At 33.7% G+C, this 14088-nt stretch overlaps 2 protein-coding genes across 2 annotated transcripts in view; one reads left to right on the top strand and one right to left on the bottom strand.

Moving 5' to 3' along the window:
- The window catches only part of LOC119837846 (cytochrome P450 4V2-like), a 7974-nt gene extending 3148 nt beyond the window's left edge, over positions 1 to 4826 (bottom strand). The window contains exons 1-5 of the mRNA XM_038363622.1: positions 4641 to 4826; positions 3652 to 3741; positions 1276 to 1389; positions 1021 to 1206; positions 374 to 570 (exon numbers count right to left, since the gene is read on the bottom strand). Of these exons, the coding sequence (XP_038219550.1) occupies positions 374 to 570; positions 1021 to 1206; positions 1276 to 1389; positions 3652 to 3741; positions 4641 to 4782 (729 nt within the window). The 5' untranslated portion in view covers positions 4783 to 4826. The remainder of the gene's footprint in view (positions 1 to 373; positions 571 to 1020; positions 1207 to 1275; positions 1390 to 3651; positions 3742 to 4640) is intronic.
- A 2086-nt stretch (positions 4827 to 6912) lies between these two features.
- LOC119838026 overlaps positions 6913 to 14088 on the top strand; it is a 9243-nt gene continuing 2067 nt past the window's right edge. The window contains exons 1-7 of the mRNA XM_038363839.1: positions 6913 to 6967; positions 7018 to 7182; positions 10454 to 10600; positions 11288 to 11371; positions 11571 to 11774; positions 12467 to 12564; positions 13021 to 13182. Coding sequence (XP_038219767.1) covers positions 6913 to 6967; positions 7018 to 7182; positions 10454 to 10600; positions 11288 to 11371; positions 11571 to 11774; positions 12467 to 12564; positions 13021 to 13182 — 915 coding nt within the window. The remainder of the gene's footprint in view (positions 6968 to 7017; positions 7183 to 10453; positions 10601 to 11287; positions 11372 to 11570; positions 11775 to 12466; positions 12565 to 13020; positions 13183 to 14088) is intronic.

The following is a 14088-nucleotide window of genomic DNA, read 5'->3' as shown; positions in this document are numbered from 1 at the left end:
AGAGGAATCGGTCAAGCCGTTTCGGAGGAGTATGGCAACGAAAACTGTGACACGAGAATTTTATATATATAGATCTAACTAGCTACGTCATGTATAATGTGTCAGTGTTGAAAAACTTATAAATCTAAGCCTGTGACCTCATCCTGATTCTCAGATAAAAAATACCTTCTATATGTTCTGACGGTTCAAAAGTGCTTTTAGAAGTCTAATTGAATAAATAAATGTTTGAGTTTGTTTAATCTAAACTGATAAATTTATATCTCTGTGCCCAGTCAAGAATTGTTCAGTCGTTACTGCGTATCCATTTATCGTGTTTATAATAATATGATTTAAATATAAATTCAAAATGTTATATACAGATAATTATCCTTACCAAATCAGTTAATTCATGGGTTATCCCCACGTGATAGTCTTCGTCCTTCTTTATAATTGATTTCTCATACAACCAGTCACTCAGGAACCACGGTTGTTTAACTCGGCTGCAAAGGTTGATAATTACGCAACGAAATGCTTTTAAGCAGTCCTCGTTGAAATCGCTTTCACCTGTAATATCGATGCCAGCTGTTGTCCCTGCGATGTAATAAATAGTATGATAAAATGGCCCATAAATATTTCAAAAACTGAAGCTAATTAATATAGTCGTATAAACAAATTGCAATTTTCAGAAATAATGTGGATCGTAAATATGACGTATTTTTTTAATTGCCTAACGATAACTATAATACACAAATTCGTTAAAATGTAGGAATTTTACCTATCAACCCTCCAAACTTGGGAGTCTACCGTGACCGTGCTGTCTTAAAGTAGCACTAAATCCATTGTGGAAAGATGATGGCGAAATATACTGTTATATACCTATATGGCTTTGACTTTGTGCCATACTGGAATTAGTATTACTTTAGGACGTCACAGTAACCTCTTTTTTCTGTTCATTTGAAAAAAGTAGCAATGTTTTTTATGTTGAGTTCATTCATTGCGAGATATAAAGATTTCAAAAGCAAAGGACATAAAAATTCTTACAACAAATCGTTTCCAACGTATTTTTTTCTAAACTAAACAGCTGATCGAACGGACCGCAGCCGACCCGTTCCTTCCACTCCTGAACTAACCGACGACTCTGATTGTTAAAAATACCCATAAAGCTGTCGAGGACATGCTGATTGAATGTTGGATTCACGATTTTTCTGTGCTCCTTCCATACAGATACTGTAAATATAAATTTTGAGTTAGTCGTTCCTAAAATCGTTTCTTTCGTTTAAACCCACTTGTACTCACCTGGTCCAAAAAGAAGGCCGTTGCCAAGAAATTGCTTCACGAATTTTTTCATGAAACCAGGCTTGTGCATGCATGTACTAAGCACAGTGTTGCAATCATCTGGATCGGTAATAACTGTAATTTATTTAAAAAAATCTAGTTATGAATTGAGGAACGTAGGGACAAGGAAAACTGTCTCGTATTCCTAAAGTTTACGTAATAATATTTGATATGTAGACTTAAATTGTCGCTCCAATGAAGCGTATTTATATTATATGTACACAATAGCGTGTACTCGAGCACAGCATGTAATGCCTGTGTATAAAATAAGACATTTAATAGCTTCTGTCATCTCATGCGTTACAGTAAGAAATATGAACTTCTTCAACTAATCATGCTCGGTCAAGGTGCAATGGTCAAGGTGCCTCTACATTAACTGACACAAGTGAAGGATATAATAGTCCGTTTTTCTCCCGACTTAATGTTTCGTGACCATACAGTTAAGAATTGCCAGGAAGATTATCGAAATAAAGCTTCGTCCTGAGGCATACTCAGGACTTCACTAGAACATTTCTACAGTCAGGGTCGTTTATGATGCGTTAGTTAGATGTCACATGGTGTAGCGCAGCAATTTGGGCTCTTCGTGAAGAAAAATTAATTCAAACGTTACACCATGTTCAAAAGAAATGCATATACCTATATTTGAACTTGTATCGTATAGTTATGTAACTTGTATAGATACCCATTTAACTTTTGGGTTGGGTACAAGGAACACAATATCATTAAGGGGGAACCTGTGTACATCAATACAGGTTCAGACGGCACCGATCATAAAAATACCGTTAACTATCTGACTTGTTCAAATCACATTCAAATTCAAATTTCATTTTAATTCATGATAGTATAGGATCCTACTGCAAATAAGTGTAGGAATAATGTAGACAATCAAAATTAATTTATTTATTAATTTTGAAGTAAATTAATTTATCATAAGGTGCCAATTAGTAATTGCCCAGTATTATCAATTAAAATATTTTTAATTGACATTCAGAAATAAATTTTCCAGCAGTTCTACTAACGCCTGTTATATGTAATATTGACCTTTCTGTGTAAGTATTACCATAAAATACTTATAAAACGGTTCTTTCATTGTTCTACAGGTAAAGAATTATTACGAAAATGGATACTAATGTATAACTAAACTTTTAAAATTTTACTATTATTTTCTATGAATTTGATTGTCTACATTATTCTTTCACTTATTTGCTGTGGGATTCCGTACTATGAGTAAAGACACAATTTTGGTGTAAGATAAACAGTTAATCCAGCCACCTTCTACCAATCTCATATGATACCACATAGGTAGACATTGGAAATTGTTCGATGATGTATTCTAGTGGCTTCTATAGTTAGCAGCAAATTATAAAATATTCAGGTAAAGCGATGGTTGATTCGGCCATAAATTAGATGGGTGGTCTATTTTTTAGCAATTCCTCTATCGCTTATTTGTACGGAACCCTCATTATCATGATTCCGACAAGCACTTGATTTCTCTTATCAAGTCACTAACATTGGTCACTAACTAGCATATTGTAATGGCATGTGAATGGATAATTACGATGAAATATATATTGTTTTTTCAATTGTCGTGAAAACGGAATGGCGTTGATTAATTAAATTTGCATACTCAGTGATTTCTATGAGTATAATTAATTATAACAAAAGCATACTTGTGAACTATTGTGAAAACAACATTTTTTTATAGCGGGCAACTGAACTTGTGCTTCAACTGATGGTAAACAATCACCCTCGCCTATAAACATTCGCAGAGGCACTACTACCCCTATTATTATACTACTCTTTGGGCGTTGAGACCTCTTCGAATGCGCTACACGCTTTTAAAGGGAAAAGGGATATTGAAAGGTACTTTCCCGGTGCAAGCTGACTGGCTGGCTGAACGTGTTGGATGAATAACTAAAATTTAACCATTTGTTCCAATAGACAATCCCCAAAAAATGTAAAGGGTTCGAAATAACTTTTCCCATGTGGCCTTCACCTGATGGGTTGATTGAAACAAACTTTGAATAAAAAATCAATTTAAGCCGTCGATTAGCCATTCATAAAAATCAACATGTCATGTAAAGGAAAATTTATTGGACATTATATCAGAAAGAATGTTTAATGTCGGAAGCATTGTTAAATTTATAATATAATTACCATACTTAGTATCCTTTACATTATTGGATGCGTTTTACATAAATCAATCAGACAAAACACTAGCTGTTGACATACATTACTAATTATATAATTCTGTGCCTAAGTACTGTGTTTATACTAACTGTGTATTATAACAAATAGGTTTAGGTGTTTAACAAATAGGTATTTTAAAGTACTTACCGTATAAAGGAATCAATCCAAAATAAATCACAGTCACGTTACCGTTCTCTGTTGTGTATCGATTTACCGTCTTGATTGTTTTCCATACTTCTGAAAGTGATAATAAAAATGAGTAAACATTTAATTTGTTCTTGCTGGCTGTAAGCAGTATTTCACTAGCTAAAACAATGAACATATACTTTTCAACATAAGATAATTGTTGGAGAAACAAGCTAATCACGGGGCATGTAGCGCCGCGCGCTATAAGACCGATAATGTATGTGGTTATGGGCTTTTTGTTTTAGCTCATAATTTATTTAATTAAGTTGTATGCTATATCTAAAGTGAGTCATCAGAGGCTAGAAGTGCTACTAAATTTATCAACCGTTAATACAACCAGTCTACTTCAGCTATCATGTCAATAAAGAAAAAACAGAATGGATTCAAATACGCAGTCCACTGAACACGTAATTTTTTTTTAAATAGATGTTGTTTCGTTATTTTAAATAGATGTTGCATTTTATATACAAGTAACATAATATGCTCCTACTCTGAATGCCACACCTGTATATGTATGTAAGGCTTTGTTAAATTAAACTGTTTATTATTTTTGTAGAACTCTTTAGGAATTTGACAAAATATTATTCTTACGCACGTGCGAAAAAAATTGTGCAAATTTTACAGCTTAGCTAAGACTATCAGCTCAAACCCCATGAGTACGGCTGCTGAACGACGGCGGCGGCATGTAATATCATCTACTATTTATAGCATTTTGTTCCACGGCTCACTAAGAAAAAAATACCAATCAACCCCCTGTGCAGATTTTATCTTATTTTACATATTTTTGTTCCCTTTATTGAAAAATACTGAAATTTATATGAATAAATATTTGCAAATGTATCTCCTTGAAAATAACCCTGACAGTATATCTCTCATCATACATACATGTTCAGGAATCCTAATAAACTCCTTAATATCCTAAACCTATCATGTAATCATAAGTAGCTCACCTTCACCATTTCCAGAAAATAGATTTAAGTGACCTAATAAAGGCCACTTCCCTGGATATACGGGAACATTACCAGGATATAACTTTATAGTAATAAAAATGTACAGACACAAAAGAAAACAAATAATGAGGAACATTAACATTTTTGATAACCTCCTTGCAATAAAGATGAAATGTTAATGGTCATTACAATTATGCAACATGCTACAATTCTTTTATTACTTGCTAATGCATACTTGCTAATAAATACTCACAGAGGTCAATAAAGTTATGCATTTTAAATATATAATTTGCAATGTAAAATGGTAACAAGTGTGATTAATTTAGTGAAAATATAAATTAATTACTTTTATTTATGTCGCGTTATACAATATCCCAAGTTTTTCCGGGGAGCTCGTATTGTCCGGGCTGTTGTTTGTTTGTAGCAATTTTGGCCTGAATTAGTACAATGATGGTGGAAAGGCAAGAGATATCTGAAGCAATATAAAATATTTGAATGCATGCACATTATTTTTAAACAATCGGGGTTTTTCGTGTTTATTTTAATAATAATTATTTTATGTCATCTCTTTGTGAATCACCCTGTCTATTGAACAAAACCGCATAATAATTTGTTCCGTAGTTAATCGCGACATTGTTTAGTCGATAACTTTCAATTTTTACATTAATTTTTTAAATAGCCATACTTCCTACCTTTATTTAAATTAATGTAAGTTTTTAAAACCTCTAGTAAAATTTATGAAGACATATTGTAATGTAGGTAAGGCTCGTTAATTCTTATAATGAAAGGTTAATTACAACATGAATACAGTATTTAATTTATAATAAATTATTTTGTATGTGGTAGTCGAGCACGCTTCGGCACGAATTGGGCCAGCTCGCACCGGGGAAGTACCACACCCCCACAGAAGACCGGCGTGAAATAGCATTCTGCTGTGTTTCGTTCGGTGGGTGGGGGAGCCGGAGGCCCATATCCTTTTCCTTCCCCTTTCCAGTCCTTTCCTTTACTCCTCTCGCCAATCCTTTCTTAATCCCTTCCCAATTTAAAGTCGGCAATCCATTTGTAGAGGCGTAAGGTCTGTAATCGACTTTACGCCTCTACAAATGTTCATGGGCGGTGGTAGCGCTTACCATCAGGCGTCCCACCAGCTCCATTGCCGATTGTGAAATAAAAAAAAAAAAAATGTAAAACTAATAAGTTTTATTGTTCGCACGTTGTCGCTATATTGTTAAATTTTTGTGTTTCTTTAATAATAATCTATACTAATATTATAAAGCTGGAGAGTTTGTTTGTTTAAAACCCATATATGTACCACGGGCGAAGCCGGGGCGGACCGCTAGTTTATAATAATATGATATGATTACATCTGCGATCTGTATTAAATGAGCGTCACTTAGACAATAGTCAATTAATTTCTACTATAAAGTAGTTTAGAAAAAACAAAACTACATTTAGGTTGGTATAGGTACCTACAGTACTCTTATTATTTAAATGATTTTCTATGTCACCTCATCAATCAATGTATGATAATAACTAATAACATGTGTTATTAGTTATTACTCGTACATCAAGGTACAAGATTTTTATCAAGCTAAACACGGCCATTAAAGGTTGGAAAAGAATTGATTTTATTTGTATTTTCAGTGACAGAAGCTTTTTATGTCCGAACACATTATTTGATCCTCTATATAAATTCAGTCTCTTTCAAAACATTTTATTACTAATTTAATAAGTAACTACTGAAATTAAGAATACCGTACGTATAACACACGTTGCAAAACAGCACAGTCTTAGTTATAGTACTAGTCTTAATATATATAAATCTCGTGTCACAATGTTTCTCCTCAATGGACTCCTAAACCACTTAACCGATTATAATAAAATTCGCACACCATGTGCAGTTCGATCCAACTTGAGAGATAGGATAGTTTATATTATTTCAATTACGATAAAAGACTACCCGGGCGGAGACGGGGCGTGCAGCTGGTATAGTATAGTTATCTGTGGTAATAGGATATCGTTTACATTTCTTTTATAGTGGTTCCCTATAAGTAAAATTTAAAAAAGCCCAGCCCGGCGGATGGAGCGCCTAGGACCTTTTTTGTAATTTGTTGTAACATAAGCTCACTATTGTACGAAATGGTACATTATTCTTAGCACAGCGTAGTTCCCATGGTTCCTATTTAATAAGGCAGTCGAGCACGCTTCGGCTCGAATTGGGCCAGCTGACACCAGGGGAGTACCACACCCCGAGAGAAAAGTCCTTCTGCGAATGTTCATGGGCGGTAGCGATCACTACGCAGAGGAACCGCCAGCCCGATTGCCCGGTATAACATAAAAAATATATATTTGATTACACATAATTCTCTAATTTCAGAAATGGACGTAAAACCCACTGACGAAGGTGTGCTTTGGGGTGCTTTAGGGGTACTGACGCGGCTGGTGTGGATATTTGGTATATGTCCCATACGTCGATCACCAAAAGTAGGGGTGTCAAAATGGCAAAGTTTTTACGGACGATACGTTCTACTTACGATTTTGAGTGAGTATTAATTTAAAAAGTTTGGTATATTTTATTATAATGACCAGGAAAATGTGTAAGTTATTTTCAAAAGGTGAAGGCTGCAATGATTTCTTGGGTTTATTTTAACACGCTTATGTAGGTGAGGTGCTTTTAAACAAAAAGTCGTATAGGTAATAATTCTTTTGTACAAAAAAGCTCACCGATGTCCCTGGCGGGATACCTTTCCAAATTTAAAAATGGTACATAATGTCAACAATTCTTCAAATTCACATAATGTATTTTATTTTATTATTTTCTCATCACATTTGGTTGGTTACATTAAATTGTTAAAACTACTGCTCTATCACTTTAAAAACAAGGCTTAAATTGTGTGTTCTTTACAATTGTGAGATATTGATCCCGGTTTAAAAAATCTATAAATAAATCTATGATTACTAAACATATTACTTAGTATTTTCTGTAATGTCTTATGAATTTAATTTCCAAGCCCGAAAGGTATATAGAAAATTAGCTGCGCCCCGCGGTTTCATCTATTGGCTTCATATTTTTTTCATTTTTTTGTTTGTTTCATATTTTGCCTATGTGTTATTCTAGTTGTCCAGCTATCTGCGTACCAAATTTCATTGCAATCGGTTCAGTAGTTTTTGCGTGAAAGTGTAACAAACATACACTACACATACATCCATCCTCCCAAACTTTCGCATTTATAATACCTATTAGTAGGATGAATATTATTCTTATAATTAAATTTACCTTGTCTTATTTTTAGTGTGTGGTTCCCTCTTGAAAATCTATGGTTATATTGTCAAACCAAACCTTACCGTATTAGATGCAGTTAATTTTTTAATTCAAATATCATTAATAAGTAATGCTATATTATCTATTTGGAAGGCTCCAGACCGAATTAGAAAATGGTTGAAGTGCCTAGTAACAATGGACAAGGTACTGTGTTTTTGTAAATAAACTTATATTTAATTTAATAGTATGTAATAATATGAAATATACTGATATATATATATATATATATATATATATATATATATATATATATATATATATATATATATATATATATATATATATATATATATATATATATATATATATATATATATATTATATATATATTTCTCATGAATCTTTATTTCTAATAAACTGATAATACCTCTAATATAAAATTGTGTACATATATTAATGTCACATAATTTAGTTTAGATAATAGTTAGAAATGAATCCTTAAAGAAGAAAGAATGGAAATGGAGTATAGCAACAATTGTGTACCTCTTTGTGATACTACCTATAATGGGGCACATAAACTATCTAAATTCATGCAAAACGCTTAAAAATGGTTGCTCTTATTGTAAGTATAGACAATTCATTTACCATATGCGAATGAGACAAGATAAAAAATGTAAACAATCTGACCGTTACCAAGTAGCAATTCGATAGTGGCCGAATATTCTGTCGGTTTCGTATGCATGTATATATAACCCTCATAGGAGGCCTGTGTCCCAGCAGTGGGAACATATATGGGCTGATGTATATATAAATATCTGTTAAAGTTGATCACTACTGTCGTTACGGGTATCGTGGTACAGGTGCAGCAAGGCATTTCGTTTTGACTTTAGTTTGTTTACATTCTTTATCTCGATTACAGATACAATTTAAAGATTTAATGAAACGATCTCATTTAATGTGTACCAGAATTATTAGAAAAAGAGTACATACACAGTATTTTATCACAACAGGTTTCTTGTATATTGAGACCACCATACATATACTATAATATACTAGCGGTCCGCCCCGGCTTCGCCCGTGGTACATATATAGCCTATAGCCCTCTTCAATAAGTGTCTGTCACTGAAAGAATTTAAAAATCGGACCAGTAGTTCCTGAGATTAGTTCGTTCAAACAAAGAAACAAACAAATAAACTCTTCAGCTTTATAATATTAGTATAGATTAATTTGGGACTCAGTAAAGTTGATGTGGCGAGCGTGGCAGGTGCTCAAGTAAGATGGGTATTGTAAGCACCTATCGATTTTTGACTAATTTTGAATGCATCATGTGTGTCGTTTAAAAATTTGTATGTAAATTGTTATTTTTATCTAAAAGTAATAATTGCATGGTAGCAAAAAAAGAACGTATCAAAATTGGAACCTATTATGGTAGTGTTGTCCCAAAAGTCAGATATATCAAAATCTTATATAAATAATTTTATTATTTCGTGTGATTACCAATGTTTCCTAACTGATTTTCATTTACAATTTTCATCAATTCATTGTTTCTTTTAATATGTGGTATATATTTATCTGAATTAGACAAATACTATTTGAGTGTCTGAATCTGACAAACAGGTAGTTTAGGTTTATTTTGCCTGTACTGTTCCCGTAGGCAATAGGCAAACCAAATTAACAGGATTCAATAGATATATTTAATTACTAGCTGACCCGGCAAACGCTGCTCTGCCTTACTCTTATCATTTAGGGGTATGAAAAATAGATGTTGGCCGATTCTCATAGATACCGGATAAGCACAAAAAATTTCATCAAAATCAGTCAAGCCGTTTCGTAGGAGTATAGCAACGAAAACTGTGACACGAGTATTTTATATATTAGATGCGCTATCACAGATAACATAATACTCTAACTTCGTTATCATAGAAAATGCTGAATATAGAATATATGCCCAAAAAAAGAAGAAATTAATAAAATTAAAATATTTTTGAGTACATAAAAGGATACATACATATATCATCTCAATAGATGGCGTAGGGTGTCCCTTAGGCAAATTTTTTGACGTTTTTTTTTCAGGAATTACCTTTTTGGGGGAATTTCCTAAAGGGAAATTAATTGAATTTTATGAAGGTGTATAGTGTCTTATAGACATCAGCAGAAAAATGTTCTCTGTAAGTCAAGGTAAAAATTAAACAATAACCTTGAAACATCTTGCCTATTTGGAATAAGATTTTTTTTTAATTGTCTAGGATGATTTTGCATTAGTGTTAGGACTTAGGGGGAAAGAGGGGGATTTGGAGATGGCGCTAGGAGGGGGGAGGACGCTTAGTCGAAATTGGCAACACTGCTGAAAGAGTAGAAGAAATTCGATTATTGTGGCGGGATCACGGGTGGCTGAGAGTCTAGGCGTTGCTTGGCAAAAAAGGCAAAAGATGTGATAAATATTTTCTATTCTTTTAAAATTTATCAAATTGCGCAATTGTTTTTAACATTTAAATGCTTTAGCTTAGAGTTTGAGTCACTTCTATAAATCATACTGTTAAATTTTTTCTAGGGGCATTTCTAAAAGACTCAGCGGCTGCGTTCGCCTTTCTTATGATCTCCACGTACATGTTGTTTTTGGCTATACTATTTGTCGTTCGAATACGAGTAGCGCTGGTTGCAATCATTGAAGAATTAAAAACTCTGCTTCTCTATTCAGGTACATATGAAACACAATATTCCCCAATTCATTTTAGTGTGAGAATGTGTGATTGAAGTGTCATATGAAAGTCGAGCACGCTTCGGCATAATTGGGCCAGCTCAAACTGGTATAGGTAACACAATCCTACATTTATCCTTATGCCTTACCCCGTAATAGCGGGCAATTCTTTTGCAGTAGAGCAACCTCTTAAAATATTCATGGCCGGTGGTGATCGCTCACCATTAAGCGAACCACCTCGTATGCCTGCTCTAACATAAAAAATACGACCGCAAGTAATTTAAGTAACGATTGTCTGTTTAATGTCCCTAGGTACCCATCCTTAGATGGCCTCTTTTATTATATAACTGTATTCTGTGAACTTTACTGTGTTTCGTTCAGTGCGTGGGGGAGCCAGAGGCCTGTGTCCTTTTCCTTACCCTTCCTAGTCCTTTCCTTTATTCCCCTCTATTTAAACTCTGCAAACGACCACCCATAAACATTTGCAGAGGCTTAACCTCTGTAAATGTGGTAACGGTTACCATTAATTTACTTTTTTATTTTTCTCCAATAAAGGATTTATTTATCACTAATTATTAATTAATTATAAACCTTTAACTCCTCTTTTCAGTATATTCTGACGCCAATAAGAGTATTAGCAAACGTTATTTTTTATAGAATACATGTTGACTATCTATTGAATTTTAGACGCAGAACATAAAGCAGAAGCAGATAATAAAAAAATAATATTACACAACAATTTTGTTTCCACAGAATATAGAGATATGATCGGTAAGTATTTTATATTTACTGAATTTCTCCAATCATATTTTTTCTTGCTACTTATAGAGTCGATTTGTTTTCTCGTTTTATAATTAAGAAATGGAATTAAGAATTTGACGTTATTTTCAACGGAACCTAATGAGATTTACATTATTGAGAACTATATTGTAACGCATCAGCATCAATTCTTCATTATTCGTACCACCAGATGGCTCTGGCCGTCAACTAGAAGGCAACAAGATAGAAGTCTCTCGGAAGATCCGTAACTTAGCGCTCTCATACTCATCCGTGTGTGAGGTGATAGAGATAGTGAATGATACAACCTGGCATATATTATCCTTGTGGATAGTAAGCGGCATATTGGGTCTCATGACGGCCGCTGTGATTATTGGTGATTTGTCCGTCAATGCAGGTACGCTTTTTATAGTATTGCTCAGCAGAAAATAAGGGCCAACTGATTTTAAGCTTTTTAATGATGATTTTAGCTTTTCAAGTGGGTAGATTCGAGATTGAACATTAATTAATTTGTATGGTGTTCTTTCGATATCAGATTGCTTCATTTGATACTAGCTTCCGCCCGCGCCTTTGCCCGCGTGGTTTAGGACATTTACAAATGATTTAATGACTGCCTATTCCTGTTTTATCCCAAGGGAGCATTTAATCGGGATAAAAAATATCCTATCATTCAAGTCAGCTGTGTTACTGCACCCTGTCTGTATACCAAATTTAATCAAAATCCGTCCAGTAGTTTCAGCTTGATTACCGGACAAACATCCAAACTTTTACGCACACACCCAACGATAAGAGAATTATTGAAATCAAGCAAACAAGCTCGCCAAATTTATATAAGGTTCCTATTGTTTTTTGTTCATACTAGGAATGTTTTTAGTGAATATTTTAATCTTATTCAAAGCTATGTGTGTGTGATCTTAGTCAAAACAAGTAGCCCTTGTTTTATTGGGTTGTATCATTATTATCACATTATAATATTAGCTAATTTAAACAGTGTATCTTGTTTCATTTCTTTCTTTCCCATTGGTACGTGTCTTTTTATCTTAAGCGCATATAAGAAATGCTATAATATTATAATATTTCCTTTTTCAGAAGCACTTGCGCCAACTGTAATACAATTGATATGGTGTGCGAACGTTGTGGCTAAATTTATCATTCTAAGCGAACCTTGCCACTCGACGCATGAAGCGGTAAATTTCTTAAATATTTCTTTAACAATAAATTTGCTGCTTTTATAATAAAATTATTTTAACTGCTAACTGTAACCTGCGGCGTCACTCGCGTGGTATCCGGATCAAAAGTAGCCCATTTGGTAATCTGCTAATCCAGACTAACAACTAAGGTATCTCTGTACCAAATTTCTTACAGATACGATAAACTGATTTCGCGTGGTAACAAACATCGATACATCCATCCTTCGAATCATACATAAGAACTATCGCGTTTATAATAGGTAGTACCACAGATAACATAATACTCTAGGATATGGAGTCAACAAATGGTATTCCAGAAAACACATTTGCTCGTGAGATCATAAGATGGTTATACCTAATAGAGAACTTTATTTAAATTTTAGTTATACTAATGTGTGGACTATTTTTGTACACAACATTTGGACCCCTAATTTATTCTCACTTGTATTTCAGATTACTCTCACGCGAATCCATTTAATAAAGTTACAAAAGAAATATAGATATGATGATGGAACAACGAATGAATTGAAAATTTTCTTTTTGCTAACGGTTATGAATAAACCAAAAATATCTCCTTTGAAGAGTTATACTATAGACCGATTGTTAGCAGTTAAGGTAAGATGTCAATAAACGAAAGGAAACCCTTTAATAGTATTATGTCGAATTGATTTAAATTCTGAATTCTGATTGTGGGAGTCGAGCTCGCTTCAGTAAGAATTGGGCCAGCTTGCAGGGAAAGATCGGATTGAAATAGGAGTATGCGAATGTTACTGCGTTTCGTTCGGTGAGCGGGGAGGCGGAGGCCCGTTTCCTTTTCCTTACCATTTACAGTCATTTCCTTTATTCCTCTTGTTCTGGTCATTTCCTAAATCCTTTCTTCATCCGTTTCCATTTTAAGTTGGCAATCTATTTGTAAGAGTCGTAAGAAGGTCGTAAAAAGACCTCCCGCCCCTGCAAATGTTCATGGGCGGTGGTAACGCTTACTATCAAGCGACCCACCAGCTCCTATTGCTGACGTTGACATAAAAAAATCCCTTCGTTTTGGGATATTTTTTAAATATTTATGTGTGTAATAAATCCAATCGAAAAGACTTGTTTGTGTGTGTGGTCGAAGTAAATAAGTTTCGAAACTTGTGGACCACGTTAGATTAAATAAAATCTAATAACATCTGAAGAAAGCTTCTTCATTCCTGAACACTATTGCTATCTATTTTTTCTCATCCCGCGTCCACCCATGCGGAGCCAAAGCGATCGACTAGCATATATAATATTGACTGAAAATACGAGGTGCAGTTTAGATACTTGTACAATCAGTCATTACCAAGTCATTACAGGTTAATGGTCAATAACGTTTTTATTATAAATAAGAATGGTCTTCGATTTAATTCTATTGGCAAAGCATAATTTATTTGCATTTAAATTTAAAAATACAATAGTATTTTCATAAAAATAAATATAGTTTAAAAAAACTAAAAAACACGCTTTTCAAGCACATCAAACTAAAAACTATAAAATAATTTT

This window comes from Zerene cesonia, chromosome 29, assembly GCF_012273895.1.
Source record: "Zerene cesonia ecotype Mississippi chromosome 29, Zerene_cesonia_1.1, whole genome shotgun sequence".
NCBI lineage: Eukaryota > Metazoa > Arthropoda > Insecta > Lepidoptera > Pieridae > Zerene > Zerene cesonia.
Note: the sequence above shows the minus strand (reverse complement) of the source record. Positions and strands in the feature narration are given on the sequence as shown.